This window comes from Scylla paramamosain, chromosome 49, assembly GCF_035594125.1.
Source record: "Scylla paramamosain isolate STU-SP2022 chromosome 49, ASM3559412v1, whole genome shotgun sequence".
In the NCBI taxonomy this organism is placed as follows: domain Eukaryota; kingdom Metazoa; phylum Arthropoda; class Malacostraca; order Decapoda; family Portunidae; genus Scylla; species Scylla paramamosain.
Window position 1 is genome coordinate 5,295,844 of NC_087199.1, and position 24,584 is coordinate 5,320,427.

General features: G+C 40.9%; 1 protein-coding gene across 10 annotated transcripts in view; it reads left to right on the forward strand.

Moving 5' to 3' along the window:
• Positions 1-24,356, forward strand: part of LOC135095540 (uncharacterized) — a 131,919-nt gene extending 107,563 nt beyond the window's left edge. For all 10 annotated transcript variants that reach the window (XM_063996425.1, XM_063996426.1, XM_063996423.1 and 7 more), the window contains 4 exons: positions 28-333; positions 17,648-17,917; positions 18,521-18,928; positions 21,536-24,356. In XM_063996425.1, the coding sequence (XP_063852495.1) occupies positions 28-333; positions 17,648-17,917; positions 18,521-18,928; positions 21,536-23,737 (3,186 nt within the window). In that variant the 3' untranslated portion in view covers positions 23,738-24,356. The remainder of the gene's footprint in view (positions 1-27; positions 334-17,647; positions 17,918-18,520; positions 18,929-21,535) is intronic.
• Positions 24,357-24,584: the final 228 nt, after the last annotated feature.

Below are 24,584 nucleotides of genomic sequence, written 5' to 3' on the forward strand. Positions count from 1 at the left end.
AGCAACAATGTCTGCTGGTCATCACAGAGGGCGTGGCAGGGCTTGCACGAAAACCAACACAACAGCGTCTTGTCCCTGCTGGTGGCGGGCAACGAGGCAGCCATGGCTACCATCCCCAGGGATTATGATGGTCACGCGCTGAGCCATGATGGCCTGACGCCTCTTCATGCCGCGGCGCTGTGCGGGGCTCCCAGTGGTGTTGTGGAGGCTTTGCTGCGACGCGGCGTGAGCCCTCATGTGACCACTCCTGACAACATGACCCCCGCTGACCTGGCACGGCAACAAGGCCATGACTCCGTGATTATGGGACTACAGCACCACCACTGTGAACAAGTGAGTGTGTGTGTGTGTGTGTGTGCTTATTATATTTATTATTTTTATAACATTAACAAATATGAAACTGATGCAAAATGTTTTTGTTTATAATATTTTGCATCATTTACCAAGATGTATTTCTTTCCTCATATTTGTGATTCTAAATTCATCCTAAATATATGAACTATTGTTTAATTTCAACATATGCTTATAGATATTAATTAATCATCTGCTAAGCTTACATGTAATAGTTACGCTATAAGGTTGGTAACCTGTTTTGTTGAGTAAGCTGTGATGCAGTGCATATATTTCAGTAGTTGGTGTACACACTTCTCAAAGAAAAGGTAAAAATGTTTAACAGGGCAGACTGTTATGAAGAAAATAACTCAAGTGTCTAGTTGAACACTAATTATCTAATTCAGAAGACAAATTGTATTTCATCCTGTAATAGCTGCAAGCCAACATGAAAGCATCAGCCAATTTCTCTAGGCTGCACAAGTGCATGGGGTCTGTAGTGGCTGCAGGGAAGCAGGATGAAGCACGAGATCTTTCATTCCTAAATATTTTTATGAACTGTCTTCTTCAGCGAGAATTCATTCCCTGTGAAGGCAGCTTGTTGAAACATGCAGGGAATAAAACACCTCTATCTTCATTCTGCTTTTTCTCTCCCCCACAATCCCTATCCAGTGCTGTTTTTCAAAGGAAAAAGGAAATAAAAAAAAAAATAAATAAAAGAATTGTAAATGATAATAACAACAACAATAATAATAATAATAATAATAATAATAATAATAATAATAATAATAATAATAATAATAGTAACTTAAGGATTTTACTGTTCCTTGGTCAAAATGGCTCTGAAACACCTCTCCTGTATTTGAGGGCACCCTTGGTTCACCGAGGGCATCAGCAGAGCCAAGGGGATGATTTGTTTGTTTATGTTATAGGCGATTTGGAGCACAAAACACGTCAGAATTATTTCACTCTTCCTCTTCTCTCATTCCCTGTGACCTTGGCGGGACTCATCGGGAAGTGGGGTATATGGGCGGGGAACACGAAAATGGTATTTTTTTTTTATTTGAATGGTGATGAGAGCTTAAAATAAGGCAATTCTAACCTAACTTGACCTGACTTGACCTGACCTGACCTGATCTAACCTAACCTGACCTAACATAACATAACCTGACCTGACCAGACCCATCATAAATAACCTGATCTAACCTAACCTAGCCATTTTCCACTTCCTGACCAACCCTTTAACCATGAACACAAGTGCATGGTCTGCCTGCTTCAGACTCTTGCCATGGTCTCCAAAAACCTTCGTACCAATGATGGAATCAGAGGCCTGGTCAAAATGGAGAGATTCTCTGATGGACATTACATCAAATGCATGCAATAAAGTCTCTTCCTTTGACATGGTCTCTGCTCTCTTCCTCAGGACTGTCAGAGTTTGTTTGCTCCAACCTAATTGGATGGAAGTTTTCCTTAGCCAAAGCTGAACACTAGAAGTACTGGGGAGTGAAAAAAGAGCTTAAAACCTATATGCTTTAGGACTATGGTAGTGTAAGGCCAGAGCAAACTTCCTTCCTTGCTACCCATATCTTCTGCCCTTCTTATTTCTTAAGCCATTAATTACCTGTCCTTTGATAAACTCCTACACTTCAGTACTTGCATATAGAGAAATGGAGTTTTTCAGCTGCTGCAGACTCTTCAGGGTGTGCTGCCTCAATCCCTTCACATGTTTTCTGAGCTTACTGATGATGTTCTGTAGCAACCTGATTTTTCTTAGCCCTGAAAATATTTTAAGAATATTCCAGCTTTTTTGTTAATAATTATCATAACTTCAAAAATTATTATTTGTCTTTCATATACCAGATTCATATTTGTTGATCTCTCTGGAAAGCGGTGTTTCCACACAAAACAAAACAAAGATTCAGATCAGTTTAACAAGAGTTCAAAGACAATCATGAACTGATTTGGAAAACTTGATAAAATATATCACAACATTCTAAAGCAAATAACAGCAGTCAAAAGGCTTGGGGCAAGGCTGTGGTGGTGTCTCGACTGCTGTCCCAAGCTGCTGCTCAGTGATGGGGCACTGTGCAGGCACTTGACATGGAACATCATCTCATGGACGGGTAATGTGTTAGTCATGGTGGCTTTCAAATGTGTACATTCACTACAAGTGGCACTGGCACACAATCTTAAGTCTGGGGACAATAGTGTACACTTGCCTCAGGAAAGCCCACACTATCACCTGACTGCTGAGGGCTTTATGAGAGACTACAGTTTTCATCTAGCCTGGCTAGTTTCAACTGCAAGTAATGGCTTAACATTATTTGAAACTACCAAGTGTTTTGTCTCTGGCGACAGAAGTCTACATTGCAACCACAAACACATGTACATGAGCATGACAAACACATAAATTGGTGATGTGTGTACCATCTCAAGGCAAAAGTGTCTCATAGAGGTGACACCAGTATCACCATTTGTATGAAAAGGACAAAGCATGAGTTACTTAGTGAAAATAAAACATATCAAAATGTAATGACAACAGAAATTCATAAGAAAGTCTAATTTTACCAGTATAGTAATTAGCAAAAGTTACTCAGAGACATACTGCAGTCAACAAGAAATGAAAATATATATCATTGTATTCTGCATGAATGAACCTTTTTCACATAAACAGCTACTCACACAAACACACACACACACACACACACACACACACACACACACACACACACACACACACACACACACACACACACACACACACACACACAAATCATAACCTCTGACCGAATTGCTGTGGCTCACAGTACCTCAGCAAAGCACCGTCACCAGCACGCATCCAGACAGTTAGATACAACAGTACTCATCACATTAATTTTGGAACTCTCAAGATAATTCCACTATATTTTAATACAACTATAAGTACTGCCAAAACTTTTCATCATATAATGTGAACATTGGATTTTAAAACATATATTATCAGCAGTGGCGTACTCAGAAATTTTAAATGGGTGGGGGCCGGTGGCCATTATATATATATATATATATATATATATATATATATATATATATATATATATATATATATATATATATATATATATATATATATATATATATATATATATATATATATATATATATATATATATATATATATATATATATATATATATATATATATATATATATATATATATATATATATATATATATATATATATATATATATATATATATATATATATATATATATATATATATATATATATATATATATATATATATATATATATATATATATATATATATATATATATATATATATATATATATATATATATATATATATATATATATATATATATATATATATATATATATATATATATATATATATATATATATATATATATATATATATATATATATATATATATATATATATATATATATATATATATATATATATATATATATATATATATATATATATATATATATATATATATATATATATATATATATATATATATATATATATATATATATATATATATATATATATATATATATATATATATATATATATATATATATATATATCCACCAAACGGAGAGAAGATTATATATAGAGTAGCGAAGGTAAAAACTGAAATGAGGAAAGGACCAAAAAGGAGACATTCTTATAATGGAAGAGGACATAAAAAGAAGATGGCAGGAATATTTCTTGAACCTGTTAAACATGGAAAATGAATATGAAGAACTGAATGAAACATTACCAGTGGAAGGGCCAATACCCAACATAAGTAGAAGGGAGGTAGATAAAACCATAAAGAAGGGAAAGGCTAACAAGGCAGGAGGAAAATCTGAAGTAACAATAGAAATTATTAAAGCACTGGGAGAGTTTGGAGTGGAGTGGACATACTCATTGTTAGAAAAGATTTGGAGCACGGATAAGATGCCTGACGACTGGAAGGAAAGTAGAATGGTTAAGTTGTATAAGCAGAAAGGAGATATATTAAGTTGTGAAAACTACAGAGGTATTAAGCTGTTGGAGCATAGTCTGAAAATACTAGAGAGAGTGATAGAAGGGAAAATGAGAGATATGGTCGAAATACACAACCGCCAATTTGGATTTATGAGGTGATTGAGCACTGTAGATGCAACATTTATTGTGCGACAGATGAAGGAAAAATATATAGAAGGAAACAGAAAGGTGTATTGGTGTTTTGTGGACTTGCAGAAGGTGTATGACAGGGTGCCTAGGAAAGTATTGTACTGGAGTTTGAGAAAGAGAGGAGTGTCAGAAAAGACCAGTGAAAATGATGTATGAGGGAACAAAAACAACAGTGCAGACAAGCTATGGGGAAATGGAATCCTTCCCAGTTGAAGTAGGACTCCATCAGAGATCAGCTTTGAGTCCTTTTCTCTTTCTCATAGTGTTGGACACAATAACGATGGATGTGAGAGACAATGAGGACTTGTGGGAGTTGCTGTTCGCCGACGACCTAGTCATCATTGCGAATACGGAGGAAGAGTTACAGGAGATATATTTGTTATGGAAAGCCAACCTGGAGAGAAAGGGAGTGAAAGTGAGCACACAAAAGACAGAGGTAATGGTAAGCAACAGAGGAAATAAATGTAACATCAGAGGATGGCATAAGATTGAAGCAGACAAGAGAGTTCAAATACCTAGGATCAGTAATTGCAGAAGAAGGAGGAACAGAAAAAGCAGTTAGACAAAGAGTAAAAGCTGGATGGGAAAAATGGAGGGAAGTGAGTGGAGTAACCTTAGATAAGGAAATACCATTGAAGCTGAGAATGAAGATATACAGAAGTGTGTTGAGACCAGTACTTCTGTATGGTGCAGAGACATGGTCTTTAAGGAAGAAAGAGGAAGGCATTCTGGAGAGAACGGAGATGAGGATGGTGAGATGGATGGCTGGTATTTCACTGTTAGAAAGGAGACAAAGTGAAGATATAAGAAGAATGTGTGGAATATGTAATATCAAGGAGAAGGCAAGAGAAGCACGACTAAGATATTTTCGACACGCGATAAGGAAAGAAGAGGATGAACCAGTGAGGAAGGCAATGATGGTGGAGGTTAGGGGGAAAAGGAGGGTTGGAAGAGAGAGAATAAGATGGAGAGACGTAATAAGGAGTAATATGAACAAGCTGGGAGTGCAAGATGATGCAATGGATAGAAACATATGGAGAAGGATAACTCGAGCGGCTGACCGTGCAATACAGTGGGATTAAGGTCGTATGAAGATATATATATATATATATATATATATATATATATATATATATATATATATATATATATATATATATATATATATATATATATATATATATATATATATATATATATATATATATATATATATATATATATATATATATATATATATATATATATATATATATATTTTTTTTTTTCACGTCCAGAATTTTTGCAAGAGCACAAATTCCATACATTTTGGTAATTCGGGCTAGACAGTTAAGTTTATTATTATTATTATTATTATTATTATTATTATTATTATTATTATTATTATTATTATTTTATACTTACGGTTTTCGTGCTCTCTCTGCCCATGCTGTCCTTGCCTGGCTCCCCACTCATGCTATAAAGCCTACCACAAACACCACTCCACCGCTTTCAGTTGATAGTTTTACATCGCACACATCACACAGTTTTATGGCCCCATCATTTTATCACCTTACTTCTTCTTTTTTTAATTTTTTTTTATACTCACAACTTCCATAAACTTAAAACAAAACCAAAGGGGAAATAACTCTCACACTCACTCGGTGACACTGAACTCGTAGCCACACACACATACACACACACACACACACACACACACACACACACACACACACACACACACACACACACACACACACACACACACACACACACACACACACACATAAACGTAACATTAATATTAATTTTTCTGACATTTTTGTCTAATAATTATATTTATGAGCTTAGGTGGTGACATGGGCCAAAATATGGATACCACTATAAATAAATTTACCTGCGTCACTAACAGGCAGGGGCACAGCAGCACCCCCTCTGAAGCCTACAGACGCTACAGATTGAGAAAAGAAATGCAAAAGGATGGCCATGACCACATGCCCTCCCTCTAGTCGATACACCACAGATTACCATAGACAAAAAAGAGAAAAGAAATGCAAAAGGATGGCCATGACCACATGCCCTCCCTCTGATCGATACACCACAGATTACCATAGACAAAAAAAAAAAAAAAAATACTACTGAAAATAGCCTTTCATCATTCATACACCTGCAATATACAGGACAGCATTACTGAGAAGATGACCCTTGTTCCCAATATAACAGGGAGGAAATTGGTCATCACAGACCACCTGGGTGTGTTTCTGGTATGCTACATTCAGGTTTTTCACCCACTGGAACTGTCTGAAAATGTATTGGAGATGTAACAACCAGAAAGTGAATGCATACCTACATTCAATATTTTCACACCATACAACTCAACATAAAATCCTCAAAGAAGGAGAGGTGAAAATACTGAAAAAAAGATTAGATCCCAAACTTGTACATGTAATTTTATTTTGAGGTATATATATATATACGTATATATATATATATATATATATATATATATATATATATATATATATATATATATATATATATATATATATATATATATATATATATATATATATATATATATATATATATTCTTTGAAGGAAATAACTTTCCAAAAAGAAATTTCTACAAGCAATCTACTACAGCACTATGCCCAGGAAACTACACCTGCTTATGAAAATTTGCACCTGGTCTTCATGTGAATCTTGTACAACATTTCTGTTATCCATATACACTCTGTATGTACACATCATCTTTTGTCACATCCTACCAAGAATTTCATCTGCCACACAGTCACTCATCAACCCCATTACATGAGGAAACAATCCCGGGTAAATTTTCAGTTTCTCTACAAACCCCGTATGGTGGACAAAACTTTTTTTTTCTGATAAGTTTTGGTGTGATAAAAAAAAAAAAATAATATGCATTCACTTTCTGTTGCAAATCAGTCGGTTTTCATTTTTACCATAAGGAACAGTAATTTATGACAAAAATTAATTGCAGATTAGTCAAAATGCATCAAATCTTACCAGAATTTTTTTTTTTGTCCCTGTAAATGCTCATCAACACTGTTCAGTTCATAGTTTAGACTATTTTCTCACAATAGCACTCCTGATAAAAAGCCGACAATTAAAAAAAAAAAAAACTCACTGGTGGCATCCCTATAAGTTTCCAACACATTATGGGGTTCCTAACCTAACCTTCCTACCTAACCTGACTTAACCAAATCAAACCTAACCAACCAAATCTAACCTAACCAAACAAAACCTAACCTAACTAACCTAACTTAACCAAACGAAACCTAGCTTACCTACCAACCTGACCTAAGCTAATCTAACTTAACCAAACCAAACCTAACCAACCTAACCTAACAAACCAAACTTAGCCTACCTACTTAACTAACCTAACTTTCTAACTAACTAAATCTTAACACGTTCAAAGGAAAGCCAACAAATGTTCAAAAATCGTTGATGGTGTCAGTGTGTGACATGTATACGAGCTTCATAATGCTCAGTACAAGGAGCTCTAGCCGGTGAGATGCGTCATGAAAGGAGAAGTGAATACTCGTATGTATAAGTTATTCAACAAATACACTATTTCATAGCCTTCATAAAATGACAACTAAACCCTTGAAGTGCATTGAGTAAACATCTGTTTATGTACCCTTCATCTCTTATTTGATACTATACTCACTTCTTGGCATCCTTAGGAAATAAATGTAGCTTTTTGGGACCGTCCTTGTCCCTCTCTCCACACACACACACACACACACACACACACACACACACACACACACACACACACACACACACACACACACACACACACACACACACACATTCTTCTTCTTCTTCTTGTGACCTCTTCCACTTTTTATCGTTTGATAGGTCCTCCTTCCCATCAGTGTTATGCTGTGGTCCATCCACTACCTGTAGAAGCAGAGCGGCGAGCACAGCACATGGAACAAAACTACACATGTAACATGTTGTTTCCTCCATGCCTGTACTAGGAACTCTTTCATCTTTCATCACCCATACTATCCTCTATCTTTTTTTTTTTTTTCTCTCTCCCTCTCTCCCCTTGATGTAGGCCCAGCACCATGAGAACTCCACTGTCCTCCTCCTTTAATCTCCTATTGCACTCATCTTCTCCTATAATTGCAGTTATAGAGCCTATCATACCTGACACACTCCACCAGGAAATGTTCCACAGTCTCCCTCACCCCTCTACACATGTTACATCCCTGGTCCAGCTCAAACCTGTTCCTAGCTTTCACCTCCAGCGTCCCTGTCCTTGCCTTCATCAACAACTTCCTGCCCCAGTCTCCTACATACGAGTGGAGCGCCTCAGGTCTCTCCTTCCACTTGTACCACTTTAATGTAAAATTTATTTCTATCCCTGTCTGCCATCTAACTAAATCACCTTTTTCTATCCTTTTCCTCACCTCTCTGTGTCCTATCCTCCTCCAGTCTTCATCAAGATTTTTCCCTCCTTTTCCACCTATCCATTTCCTTACTCAATGAAGATTTTATAGAGTTTTCCCTCACTACCTGTTTCACCCACCTATCCTCATCAAGTCCTTCTATCTTCTTCAAAATGTGGTAAATAATTAAATTATTTACCACATTCATCACATTATTCTGACAGCTTCTACTGCTGTGCTGCAAGGAACACCTAACCCCAACCTACCTACTATATTCTGGGTCTTCTCTAATCTTGTTAAGTCTCCCTCCTGGTAGTAGGTAATTTCAGACCCACACAAGCAGTAGGGTACTGACATTCCCTTCCATTAAATTCTGCTTTCCTCATACTTGTTGACTCTCCTACTTCCTGCATTAATTATCATTCCTGTCATCTTCCTGGCTTTTCCTTAATTTATTTTCATCTGTTTTCACCTCCTATTCATTCCTTGCTTATCTCTTAGTATTCGGCAGTAGACACCTGCCGAAACGATAATTACTCCCAGTGAGGTCTAAAGCACTGTTCAAGGGGTGCCGTGAACTTATCATTAAACCCAGCTGTGACCTCACTGAACGTTTCCCTTTGTGTCTCACAACACAAGGGGGCAATCACAGCTTGCCCTCTAAAGACAACTCTCTTCCTCCACACATAACTACAAGCACCTAATAACACACACACCCTTCACTCAAAAATTTTAAAATCATCATGGCGGCTCCTACACCAGCCTCGGAGTCCCCATCTGGGGAGGGGACCATAAATGTCCCCAGGTCGGACTGCCTTTCTGTCAACGACCCTAAGTGTCTTGACACCCCCCTCAACTTTTTCTTCATCAACTTCTGCAACATTCGCGGTCTAAGATCTAATTTTCAATCTGTAGAACACCACCTCTCCTCTTCTAAACCTCATCTTCTTTTCCTCACTGAAACTCAGGTATCTGAGGCAACTGACAGTAGCCCCTTTTCTGTTCCCTCCTACTTTCTCTATCCTCATTTTCGATCCAAAGCTGGATGCCGCGTTTATGTGCGCAATGACTTAACCTGCTCCCGTGCCCACGCTCTTGAATCTTCCGAGTTTTCCACCATCTGGCTACGACTACAGAGTCACTGTCAAACTAAATTTATCTGTGCTGTATACCTCTCACCTAACTCCTCTGACTATAAGAAATTCTTTGACTACTTAATTTCCAAAATGGAGCACATTCTGACCCTCTTCCCTTTTGCAGAGATCTCCATTCTTGGAGACTTCAATGTTCACCACCAGCTTTGGCTTTCCTCTCCCTTCACTGACCATCCTGGTGAATTAGCCTATAACTTTGCTATCCTCCATGACTTAGAGCAATTGGTGCAACACCCTACTCGTATTCCTGACCGTCTTGGGGATACGCCCAACATTCTTGACCTTTTCCTGACCTCTAATCCTTCTGCTTATGCTGTCACCCTTTTTTCTCCGTTGGGCTCCTCCGATCACAATCTCATATCTTTATCTTGTCCTATCGCTCCAATCCTTCCTCAGGATCCCCCTAAGCGAAGGTGCCTCTGGCGTTTTGCCTCTGCTAGTTGGGGGGACCTGAGGAGGTAATGCGCTGATTTTCCTTGGAATGACTACTGCTTCCGTGTCAGAGACCCGTCTTTATGTGCTGAGCGCATAACAGAGGTGATAGTGTCTGGCATGGAGGGGTTCATTCCTCACTCTTTTTCTCGTCCTAAACCTTCTAAACCTTGGTTTAACAGCTTGTTCTTGTGCTGTACATGATAGAGAGGTGGCCCACAAAAGGTATTTAAGCCTTCCATCACCAAAATCTCATGCACTTTATATTTCTGCCCGGAACCATGCCAAGTCTGTTCTCCAACTAGCCAAAAACTCCTTCATTAAAAGAAAATGTCAAAGCCTTTCAAGATCTAACTCCCCTCGTGATTTCTGCCATCTAGCCAAAAATATCTCCAATAACTTTGCTTCTTCTTCTTTCCCTCCTCTACTTCAACCAGATGGCACCACTGCTATCACATCTATTTTTAAAGCTGAACTCTTTGCTCAAACCTTTGCTAAAAACCCTACCTCGGATGATTCTGGGCTTGTTCCTCCCTCTCCTCCACCCTCTGACTACTTCATGCCACCTATTAAAATTCTTCGCAATGATGATTTCCATGCCCTCGCTGGCCTAAGCCCTCGGAAGGCTTATGGACCTGATGGGGTCCCTCCTATTGTTCTCCGAAACTGTGCCTCCGTGCTTGCACCTTGCCTAGTCAAACTCTTTCAGCTGTGTCTGTCAACATCTACCTTTCCTTCTTGCTGGAAGTTTGCCTACATTCAACCTGTTCCTAAAAAGGGTGACCGTTCTAATCCATCAAACTACCGTCCTATTGCTTTAATTTCCTGCCTATCTAAAGTTTTTGAATCTATCCTCAACAGGAAGATTCTTAAACATCTATCACTTCACAACCTTCTATCTGATCACCAGTATGGGTTCCGTCAAGGCCGCTCCACTGGTGATCTTCTGGCTTTCCTTACTGAGTCTTGGTCATCCTCTTTTAGAGATTTTGGTGAAACTTTTGCTGTTGCCTTGGACATATCAAAAGCTTTTGATAGAGTCTGGCACAAAGCTTTGATTTCCAAACTACCCTCCTACGGTTTCTATCCTTCTCTCTGTAACTTCATCTCAAGTTTCCTTTCTGACCGTTCTATTGCTGCTGTGGTAGACGGTCACTGTTTTTCTCCTAAATCTATTAACAGTGGTTTTCCTCAGGGTTCTGTCCTGTCACCCACTCTCTTCTTATTATTCATTAATGATCTTCTAAACCAAATTTCTTGTCCTATCCACTCCTACGCTGATGATACCACCTTGCACTTTTCCACGTCTTTTCATAGACGTCCAACCCTTCAGGAGGTAAACATATCACGCAGGGAAGCCACAGAACGCCTGACTTCTGATCTTTCTAAAATTTCTGATTGGGGCAGAGGAAACTTGGTATTGTTCAATGCCTCAAAAACTCAATTCCTCCATCTATCAACTCGACACAACCTTCCAGACAACTATCCCCTCTTCTTCAATGACACTTAACTGTCCCCCTCTTCTACACTGAACATCCTCGGTCTGTCCTTTACTTATAATCTGAACTGGAAACTTCACATCTCATCTCTAGCTAAAACAGCTTCTATGAAGTTAAGTGTTCTGAGACGTCTCCGCCAGTTTTTCTCACCCCACCAGCTGCTAACTCTGTACAAGGGCCTTATCCGTCCATGTATGGAGTATGCTTCACATGTCTGGGGAGGTTCCACTCATAGTGCTCTTCTAGACAGGGTGGAATCAAAAGCTTTTCGTCTCATCAACTCCTCTTCTCTAACTGACTGTCTTCAGCCTCTCTCTGACAGCCGCAATGTTGCATATCTAGCTGCCTTCTACCGCTATTTTCATGCTAACTGCTCTTCTGATCTTGCTAACTGCATGCCTCCCCTCCTTCCGCGGCCTCGCTGCACAAGACTTTCTTCTTTCTCTCACCCCTATTCTGTCCACCTCTCTAACGCAAGAGTTAACCAGTATTCTCAATCATTCATCCCTTTCTCTAGTAAACTCTGGAACTCCCTGCCTGCTTCTGGAACTCCCTGCCTGCTTCTGTATTTCCACCTTCCTATGACTTGAATTCCTTCAAGAGGGAGGTTTCAAGACACTTATCCACCAATTTTTGACCACTGCTATGACCCTTTTATGGGACTGGCATTTCAGTGGGCATTTTTTTTATTAGATTTTTGTTGCCCTTGGCCAGTGTCCTTCCTACATAAAAAAAAAAAAAAAATGATAATGCTTGGAACAGCCACACTGTTCCAAACTTCTCACAGCACGTCATATTTACTCGCACTCATCCTTGGTGCACTTCCTAGACGACCCACCCACTGATTCACCATGCTTATCTTTTCATTCTTTGCCTTCACACAGTCATTCAGACTCATCCACATTCCCAGGTACTTGTACTCATCTGTCTGTCGCAACACATTTCCTCCCAGTCTCCACACTGAATTTCTCTCATCCTCTGACCTGTTCACAATCATGACCTTGCTTTTCTCACTGCTAAATCTCACACCAAAGTCTCTTCCATACCCATTTATAACATCAAACAAACTTTGAAACTCATCTGCCGATTCACTCATAACCACTGTATTATCTGCATAAAAAAAAAACACACACATATCTTATCATTCCCCTCACTCACTCCCATATTCATTCTTCTTATTCTGGTTGCTAACTCCTCTGTATACAAGCTGATAAGGGTTGATGGCAAAATACAACCTTGCCTAACTTCTCTCTCCTTTTTTTACTCAGTCTGTTTCTATATTTCCTAGTCTGTATCTAGCTCTTGTATCCACATACTTTGCACTATGTTAACTATCTTTGCACTCAAACCCCAGCGCCTTCATGTTGGCCTCCCTCATGCCAACACAGGCTACATGGAACCAGGCCATGCATCTCTCGCATGCCACAGCCCTTTGCCTATTCGCCACACTCTCCTCGCATGAACCACACACACTCATCGCCTTTTTCAGAGTATTTCAGCACACAGGCAAGAGAAAATGAACCACAAAACTCAGAGAGCAAGGCAAGGCCATTTGCACACACCGCTAAGTCTGATCTCCCAGACCACAAAAGAGAGGAAGAGACTCCATCTTTTTCTTACATCTAGGAATCACTCCTGAACCAGACCTTTGGATTGGCAACTCCTGTAGAAGACCAACAAACAAAAGACAACTAGAAAAAAAAAAAAAACCAGTATCCTCTACACTAACTATACCTACATCTTGCACACCACATTTTCCCCAGAAACTCTTTCATAGTCTTAATCATCCTCTCATGCGTCTCTACACAGTTCCAGTAGCACCATCATCCATTCCCTTCCTGTTTTCTCCACTCTCTTATTCCTATTATGCCCTAACTCAGTAAGAATAATCTACATCATCTCTCTCCTACCTTTCCCTTATCTCTCACACCTTAGTGCATTGAGTACCATCCTTGCTACTCTATTCTGGTCCACTTCTAACTTAACAATTTCACTTTCGTTCCATGCAATCACATCCATATTATACATTATACTCAGCACAGTCACATTCTTCCACACTTCTCTCAGCACATCATACTTAATTGTTCTCATCCTTGCTGTGCTTCCCAATCGACCTATCCATTGGTTCACCAAGCTTATCTTTTCATTCCTTGCCTTTTCACGCCCATTCGGACTCATTCATATCCCTAAGTACTTGCATCCTTGTTCTTGTTTGAACCCATTCTCTCCAATTCTCCATACTGCATTACTTTCATCCTCTAAGCTATTAACAATCACTATCTTACTCTTCTCACTGGTAAACCTAACTCCAAAGTCTCTTTCATATCCATGTACAACATCCCGCAAACTTTGGAGCTCATCTGCCGATTCACTCACAACCACTAACTACATCATTTGCATAATAAAGCACACATATCATATCATTCCCCACACTTACACCTGCATTCATTCTTCTCATTCTCTGTATACGAGCTGTAAAGGGCTGGTAACAATATACATCATCAGTCAATATACATTAATATATGGCGCTGTCATCTTGCGGCGGTGCAGGCCTCTAAAATTTTCTCCCTCCTGCTCCATGGGGCTAACCCCTCCTGGTTCTCTAGACTCCTTGGTAGGATTACACCCAACAACTTTTCTCTCCGTTTACTTACCGATGAGGGCGTCGTTGCCACTATTACCAGCATTACTCTGTGACTAATGACCACATTCACGAGCGTTCGCTTTTGTTTATGAGTCAAGGACGCAGATCTCTTTTTTGTGCTGTGTTGACATCTCTCCACGCGGTTTGTTTACATTTTTCGACACTCAGGCTTATGACACTCTGATGTTTTGGGTGATACAGCCTTGCCAACCTTGGCGAGGAGACCTAGAAACTTTGACAAACGATGTGTGTGTGGTGTGTGAGTGGTCTCAGTCCTGCTGAAAGATAAGCCAGTATGAGCTCTGAGCTCTTTCCGTAGGAACGACTGGCTGGGTGACCAGCAGACGACCATAGGCGAATGACACACACACACACACACACACACACACACACACACACACACACACACACATGTATTCCTGACCATCTTAGAGATACGTCCAACACCCTTTAGCTTTTCTTAACCCCTAATCCTTTTGCTTATGGTGTTATGCTCTTTTCTGTGTTGGGCTCGTCTGATTACAATCTCATATATGTATCTTGTTCTATCGCTCCAATCCCTCCTCAGGATCCCTCTAAGCCGAAGTGCCTCAGGCGTTTTGCCTCTGCTAGAAGGAGAGACCTGAGGAGGTATTATGCTGTTTTTCCTTGAAATGACTACTGCTTCTGTGTCAGAGACCCGTCTCTCTGTGCCAAGTGCATAAGAGAGGTGACAGTATCTCGCATAAAGGCGTACATTCCTCACTCTTTTTTCTCGCCTTAAACCTTCCAAACAGCCTGTTCTCAATGTTATATACATGGTAGAAAGGTGGCCCACAAAAGGTAGTTAAGCCTTCCATCACCAGAATCTCGTGCACTTTATATTTCTGTCTGGGACCATGCCAGGTATGTTTTTCAACTAGACAAAAAATCCTTCATTAATAGAAAATGTCAAAATCTTTCAAGATCTAACTCCCCTCATGACTTCTGGCACCTAGCCAAAAAACATCTCCAATAACTTTGCTTCTTCTTTCCCTCCTTTATTTCAATCAGATGGCACCACTGCTATCACATCTATCTCTAAAGCTGAACTCTTCGCTCAGACCTTTGCTAAAAACTCTACCTTGGACGATTCTAGGCTTGTTCCTCCCTCTCCTCCACCCTGTGACTACTTCATGCTACCTATTAAAATTCTTTGCAATGATGTTTTCCATGCCCTCGCTGGCCTAAACCCTCGGAAGGCTTATGGACCTGATGGGGTCCCTCCTATTGTTATCCGAAACTGCGCCTCTATGCTTGCACCTTGCCTAGTCAAACTCTTTCAACTCTGTCTGTCAATATCTACCTTTCCTTCTTAATGGAAGTTTCCCCACATTCAGCCTGTTCCTAAAAACGGTAACCATTCTAATCCCTCAAACTACCGTTCCATTGCTTTAATTTCCTGTCTATCTAAAGTTTTTGAATTTATCCTCAATAGGAAGACTTTTAAACATCTATCACTTCACAACCTTCTATCTGATCGCCAGTATAAGTTCCGTCAAAGCCGTCTTTTGGCTTTCCTTACCGAGTCTTTGTCATCCTCTTTTAGAAATTTTGGTGAAACTTTTGTTGTTGCCTTAAGCATATCGAAAGCTTTTGATAGAGTCTGGCACAAAGCTTTGATTTCCAAACTACCATCCTATGGCTTCTATCCTTCTCTATGTAACTTCATCTCAAGTTTCCTTTCTGAACGTTCTATTGCTCCTGTGGTAGACGGTCACTGTTCTTCTCCTAAATCTATTAAAAATGGTGTTCCTCAGTGTTCTGTCCTGTCACCCACTCTCTTCCTATTATTCATTAATGATCTTCTAAATTAAACTTCTTGTCCTATCCACTCCTATGCTGGCGATACCACCCTGCACTTTTCCACGTCTTTTCATAGACATCCAACCCTTCAGGAAGTAAACATTTCACATAGGGAAGCCACAGAACGCCTTATCTCTAAAATTTCTGACTGGGCACAGGAAACTTGGTATTTTCAATACCTCAAAAACTAAATTCCTCCATCTATCAACTCAGCACAACCTTCAAAACAACTATCCTCGCTTCTATAACACTAAACTGTCCCCCTCTTCTACAGTGAACATCCTCGGTGTTTCCTTTTCTTATAATCTCAACTGGAAACTTCACATCTCATCTCTAGCTAAAACAGGTTCTATGAAGTTAGGTGTTCTCAGACCTCTCCACCAGTTTTTATCTCCCCCATACCTCGCCTAGCTGTCAACTCTGTTACAAGGGTCTTATCTGTCCATGTATGGAGTATGCTTCACATGGTCTGGGAGGGTTCCACTCATACTGCTCTTTGAGACAAGGTGGAATCAAAAGCTTTTTGTCTCATCAGCTCCTCTCCTCTAACTGTTTGTCTTCAGCCTCTCTCTCATCGCTGCAATGTTGCATCTCTAGCTGTCTTCTACCACTGTTTTCATGCTAACTGCTCTTCTAATCTTGCTAACTACATGCCTTTCCTTCTCCTGCAGCCTCTCTGCACAATGCTTGCTTCTTTCTCTCTCCCCTATTCTGTCCACCTCTCTAATGCAAGAGTTAACCAGTCATCTCTACCATTCTCTACCTTTCTCTGATAAACTCTGGAACTCCCTGTCTGCTTCTGTATTTTTACCTTCCTATGACTTGAATTCCTTCAAAAGGGAGGTTTCAAGACACTTATCCTTTAGTTTTTGACTACCGCTTCGGCAGTCCCTGGTACATAGAAAAAAAACGCACACACACACACACACACACACACACATACACACTACACACACACACACACACACACACACACACACACACACACACACACACACAAACACATACAGACTATAACAATGCACACTGACACATCGCCACAGCTCCCAGTGAACACTTATTTCGCCACCGAGCGAAACTTTCTGAAAACCGTGACAACACTATCATATCATTACATTATATTATATTATACATCTTTCATTACCATGCCATCAGCACCATGGTTTCCCTTCTCTCTCCGGCAGAGCGGCACGCCTCCCGAGTACCTGCACGAGGAGCTGCTCTCAACAGTCAGTCGCCGGGACGACGTGCAGGCGGTGTCCGCCCTCCTGTGTAAGGGCGCGCCCATAGAGCTCCTGGGTAGCCATTCTGTCCTGAGACTGGCTGTCACCACCGACCGTACACACATCATCAGCCTGCTGCTGGCTAGCGGTGCACCGCTGCCTGCCAGCCTGCTCCAGGAGGCTTGGCAGAGCCCCGATGTGACCCATAGGGTGCTGGCCTTCCTCACCACCGTGAGTACCTTCCCTCCCCTGTCTCACAGAACTACTTCACTGTAAAGATGAGGACGAGCACCGGTAACCGGTACTGGACCCAAGTCTCAGTGGTGACTCCCTTGCAGCGTGGAAAGTGTTTGAAAAACTTGGATGTTATAGGTCGGTTAGTTCTAGAGGATGAACCTTTGTGTTTCAATACCCTCAGTTTCAGGTTTTAGTGCTGCGCATGACAGACCTGTTGCACACCACAGCTGTCCAACATTAGAGATCATGCGACAGAATCTTGTCATTTCATAAAAGGACACCAGTATAATGTTTAGAACAAGCAGTGAAGTAAATTTCATAATATTTGAATCCATGTTGATTCATCATTATAATCTAAAAGTAATTGTAATTATGCTTGTCAAACCTAATATTTGGTATAATGTGGGAATATTTCTTTTCTGTATTTTTTTTTTTTCCGGACCTGGTAAGGTTCTGTTTATACATGCATTTTTAGATTTGTGACACTTAATGATACTTCTGCATAGCTGCCTCATCTCTCTCTCTCTCTCTCTCTCTCTCTCTCTCTCTCTCTGCACACGGTGTGTAGCTGATGTCGTGACCATCCTTTCCTCACAGGCCTACTGCTGCCGGCTGCGTGCAGAGCAGCGTCGCCTGGAAAAGATCAGTAGCGCCCTTGTCGAGGGCATCGACAGTCTGGTGAAAACCATCGAGGGAAATACTCCCTGGCAGGCAGCCTGGCGATGGGGAAAGGAAACTGACCGTCCAGCACTGAGCGACCTCCTGGCAAAGGCCGCGGCTGCCAACTGCCCTGTGACTGCCGCCTTCCTGCATAGGGCAGGAGGATGGACAGTCTTTAATGGAGCCTCTGGTGGCACTGCCCTCCACGCTGCCCTGGAAGCTGGCCACAAAGGCATGGCCGATCTGCTGATCAGGGACCTTGGGGGCTGCCCATACGTGCCGGACACACATGGTCGCCTTCCAGTGCAAATGTTGCCCGATGAGGAGCAGCAGAGACTGGAGCAGGTGAGGCTGTCTGTGTACTCTCTCTCTCTCTCTCTCTCTCTCTCTCTCTCTCTCTCTGTGTGTGTGTGTGTGTGTGTGTGTGTGTGTGTGTGTGTGTGTGTGTGTGTGTGTGTGTGTGTGTGTGTGTGTGTGTGTGTGTGTGTGTGTGTGTGTATATATATATATATATATATATATATATATATATATATATATATATATATATATATATATATATATATATATATATATATATATATATATATATATATATATATATATATATATATATATATATGTACATATATACTACTACTACTACTACTACTACTACTGCTACATACACCAGTAAGGAAATCTTTCGATACAAAACAGCGTCCACGTTATCATTATATTTCTTTAACAGTACACCAACACTTCGTAGGCTATAATAGTAATATGATAGAATTTAAGAAGAATTTGGATAACGGCATGAACTCACCAGCTTCACCAGCTGATGAAAACTTCAGCACCTGTCACTCTTATTCCGCCTGCTACGTCTGCTTGGTCACACTCCTGTAATAATCGTGACACACGCATAGAGTATGTGGAATTTGTCGCCTAAGAAAAAATATTGGAAAATATTGAAATAACATTACCATTTCCATCAAAGGGCCGGATTTGGTTAGGCTAGGTTTAGCTTAATATTCAGTTCATTAAGTTCACTGCTAATTTTTTCGTTGTGTAGATCATGATTAAAAAAAAATCACAATTTCATCCAGAAGTAAAGTAACTGTCTTATAAATAAGAGGCTAGGATAATTTCCATAAAACACGAAATATTTCAGTTTAAGAAAGTGTGTGTACAACAACGAGGGACAGAAAAATAGATGACTTTTTATGTGACTGGCTGGCACTGAAGGGTTTGGTGAGTGTCAGACAAACATTCAAAGGGAGGAATTTAAGCCACAAGATGTCCCCATAATAATGGTGACATTGAAGGCGCCGGTGACGTATTTCCTCTCCTTTCTCCTTTTTTTAGTGCTGGCATGGTTAATTCTTTTGTCAAAAATTGACTCGTTTTAGCTAATGAGGCTGCTCCGGCATACCAGCTTCACCGAATCACCGCATTTCGTTTTGTTATGATAGTCACCAGATTGGGGATTACCGAAAGCACGAAAACGGCAACTGTGAAATCAGCTCAAGGCGTTGGCAATGTCTGTCACCAGGCTGGTAAGTGTTTCAGTAGGGAACGTTACCAAGCGACCGTGAAATTGGCCCTTAGGTACTTCTCCCTTCTCTAGTGACCGCAGCAACGGCTCGCCAAGCTCACCCTTGCACTCTTTAATGCTCTGGGAAGATGTCATCTCGCCCTGGGGATTTAGTAAGTTTCTATTTATCTATCCATTAATGATGCTGTCCTTGCTCATAGCGATATAGTTAGAAGTGTGTGTGTGTGTGTGTGTGTGTGTGTGTATATATATATATATATATATATATATATATATATATATATATATATATATATATATATATATATATATATATATATATATATATATATATATATATATATTAATGCGAGCAGAAAATTTTAATTCACCATATATGCCAGTGGCATAATTGTGTTAATTACCAATGAAAAAATAAACTTTGCCTTGACTCAAATGCAATTAGTAAGTTAAAAGCCACTTGCCAATGGATAAAATGTAACATATTAAAATTAAATATATCCAAAACACATCACTTTAGGATTATTTTCCACCTTTAGAAATTGAAGGTGAGACAGTAAACAGGTAAACCAGACAAAAAAAAAAAAAAAAAAGGAATAATATTGATGAAAATTAAGATTGGAAACCCCCCCATAGATGACGCGTGTCATAACGCTTCAGAAGTGTGTGGAATATTGTACAAGATAAGACATTATTTAACAATAAAGTCACTTATTAGTGTATGCTGTACCATGTGTTATCCTCGGCTGATTTGCTGTGTTCTCATCTGGGCCACAGCACATGGCCGTCATTTATTAAAAAAAAAAAAAAAAATCATTGTGATACAAAAAAAAAAATAAATAAATAAAAATAAGTAAATAAATAAATGAAAATAAATAAATAAATAAAATAAAATCAGATGCATGGTTTTCCTGGGAAAATTCTAGTCCACAGCTAATATTACTTCAATAAAGACATTGTTTATTTTTTCATTTATACACAAACCGCTTTCATTGTTCGTAATCTGTAAAACTCTCAGAAACCATACAGGAAATTAAATGGTTATGTTAATAGATAGTGTTCACTAAACTAGAAGCATCAATATGAATGTTATATAGCCACAGTTTAGAGCATCCCTTTATCAAACTGTTTTGAACTAAACGTTTTCAATTATCTACCTTTGCATAAGAAACTTCTTATTCATATTATGAATATTATGCAGCTGAATTATGGCGTTTTATTCTATAACTTACTAATTGATTCTATTAATTGACAAATTAAGCTACTTGTATTTTTTTAATATTGTTTACTAAAGAACTCCAATTCGGCAGACAAATGCTAGTATATCCTTGATTTATGTAACGTATCTATATATACGTAGCAAGAGATGGTTATTTACTTGTTCATATATTCATCGCTCTCTTTCTCTTTGCACACAGAAGCTCTTTATGGAGGAGCGTGAAAAACTGGAGAATATGGAGCTTCGCTTGAAGGCAGATCACGAGAAGACCGCAGCACGGACAGCGCTGTGTATACAGAAGGATCTTTTTGAGAGCCACAAGAAGGGCGAGGGTAAGAATGTCTCCTCACATGATGGCCGCGCTGCCCTGCTGCTGGCCTCGCGCAAAGGTCTCCTGCAGCTGACTCATCTTATACTGCAAGAGGGTCATTTCCCCGTGGATGAAGTGCTGGACTACACCTGCGGCACCACCGCTCTACACCAGGCAGCCTCACACGGCCAGGACAGCTGCGTGTCGCTACTGCTGAGCGCCGGCGCCAACACACAGCAGCGCGACACCTATGGCCAGACGCCCCGCCACCTGGCCGCCATGTTTGGCCACAAAAGTACTTTTGAACTCTTGGCACACCAAGAGACGCAGGACCTTCCTTGCCGCGCGGGCACCACGGCCACAAAGGTGAAAGAAAATTTTAAAGTCTTTCACAATAAGTATTACAAATATAAGCGTAATCTATTAGACCCAATCGACCATCGTGACCCCGAAAACGTCATAAGAATTCTCGTGAAATCCATAGGCCTGCAAGAGCTGCAGATGGAGGCTCAGCGGGTGGCTGTGGATCTATCAAAGGACGAGGCCCTTGAGGTGAAGGAGGCGGTCATGGCGGAAGTAAGCACCATCATGAATAAGGTGGCAGCCGCTGATCCCACCTATCACGGCGACCTGAGGCTGGCGGGCAGTTCTCGGGACGGCTCTAAGCTGTATGCCCCTGACGAATTTGATATAAACCTCGTGATTCACGAGGATAACGTAGGAATAAATGTTAGTAAGAGAAGGAAGGAGGAAGCACCGCTGAAGGGCAGCTTCCAGATTTCTGTAAAGACTGACAATCCTCATCTTGAGGGTAATAGATTTATGGCCAATTTGTACAAGGAGGTGCACCGGTGCCTCGCTGGCCATACCCTGCAGGACGAAAGACTGAGCCTGGTGCCACCGGGCCTGACCAGCACGCAAGTGGGCGTGGGACTCTCTCTGGCCTGGCAGGGGAAAGAGTATCCACTGTTGCTGGTCGGCGTGGACCTGGTGCCAGTGCTTGAGGTGCCATGGCTGGAGCAAGTTTCCAGACCCTTCCTTACTCCTGAGGACACCACCACCATGCAGCTCAGTAATGCTGCGGACGGAACATGGCGCTGCAGCTTTGCCTTGACAGAGGCTGAGGTGCTGGGGACGTTGACACCTGCAGAGCGCCAGGTACAGCTGATGGGAAAAGTACTTCTTTCCCGTCTCAAGGCCGAGCGCTGGATGCCTCGGCACAAAAAGAGCTTCTTCAAGTGGTTTGCCACACGGGAGTGGAACATCGCGGTGCCAGGCGGGTTCTGCTTCAAGAATGCGCTCCTGCGGTGGCTGGAGCATAGGCGGTGGAGGAAGGTAGAGCTTGGGGCTGGACGGAAGCAGGACCACAACAAGGAGTTGGGCGCTGGACAGGAGGGGAACCACGCCAAGGAGTTGGGGGCTGGACAGGAGGGGGACCACAATAAGGAGTTGGGGGCTGGACAGGAGGGGAACCACGTCAAGGAGTTGGGGGCAGGACAGGAGGGAGACCATACCAAGGAGTTGGGGACTGGACAGGAGGGGAACCACACCAAGGAGTTGGGAGCTGGACAGAAGGGGGACCATGCCAAGAAGTTGGGGGCTGAACAGGAGGGGGACCATACCAATGAGTTTGGGGCTGGACAGGAGGGAGACCACACCAAGGAATTCGGGACTGGACAGGAGAAGGACCATGCCACGGAGTTGGGGGCTGCACAGGAGGGGGACCACACCAAGGAGTTGGGGGCTGAACAGAAGGGGGACCATTCCAAGGAGTTGGGAGCTGGACAGGAGGGGGACCATACAAAGGAGTTGGGGGCTGGACAGGAGAGGAACCATGCCAAAGAGTTGGTGCCGGGGCGGGAGGGGGACCCCACCAAATGGTTGGGGAAGGTGTTCAGATTGATGTGTGCGAACCCAGAAGAGTCACGAGAGCAACTGACAACTCAAAACAGCTCTGCCTACTTTGGAGGAGACTGTGAGGGACGGAAGCCTGGGGACGGGGCGCCCGTCATCGTGCAGTGTCTGGAGGAGGGTTTGGAAAAGTTGTCTTCTGGCTTGGCCTCAGCCAAGACAACCAGGCCGCGGCGATGAAAGCATTAGATGCAGAAGATGCAGAACTGTGTAATCATTAGCTGTGAGCTGTGCCACGCCTCATAACCCCCCACCACACACACACACAGGAACACAAGTGCTTGGTGCTCGATTTTCAGATTCAATAGTTTATTTATATAAGCCAATTAGTTGTGAAACTGATATAAAGAAAAAATATAGATTTTCATGGTGCTAGCCTAGTGAGAGAAAATACTCTCTCTCTCTCTCTCTCTCTCTCTCTCTCTCTCTCTCTCTCTCTCTCTCTCTCTCTCTCTCTCTCTCTCTCTCTCTCTCTCTCTCTCTCTCTCTCTCTCTCTCTCTCTCTCTCTCTCTCTCTCTATATATATATATGGATGGATTTAAATTATAAAATTACTCAAAAGGTTTGAAATAAAGAGATGAGTTTTTGTGTTTGGTTTACTCATACAACACTTTTCAAAATACAGAGAGGAATTGTTTTGTGTTTATGGAAAAACACAAGGCAATGATTTATTTACATATATAAGTTTGCAAATATGATAAGTCTGCTAGAAAGGTTTGAAAGCGACCCCAAGCGCAAACTGTTATACTGTACATATTAAATACTGACATCACTTATCAGGTAACAATTACTACTTAACTCTGAGTTTCATTCCCTATATCACTAAGATCACATAAAGAACAGGTCCACTTTTCTACACTTACATTCCTTCACCTACCACTTACAATGGGCAGCTTATGATTTGCACACTTGAACATACTTATGCAAATGAGTGTTGTTTAAGGAGAACAGGTAAATGCTTCTGTTATTTTCCTTCCATTGTCATCATCCAATAATTAAGACATGCTGGCCTGTTATAAGTTTCTT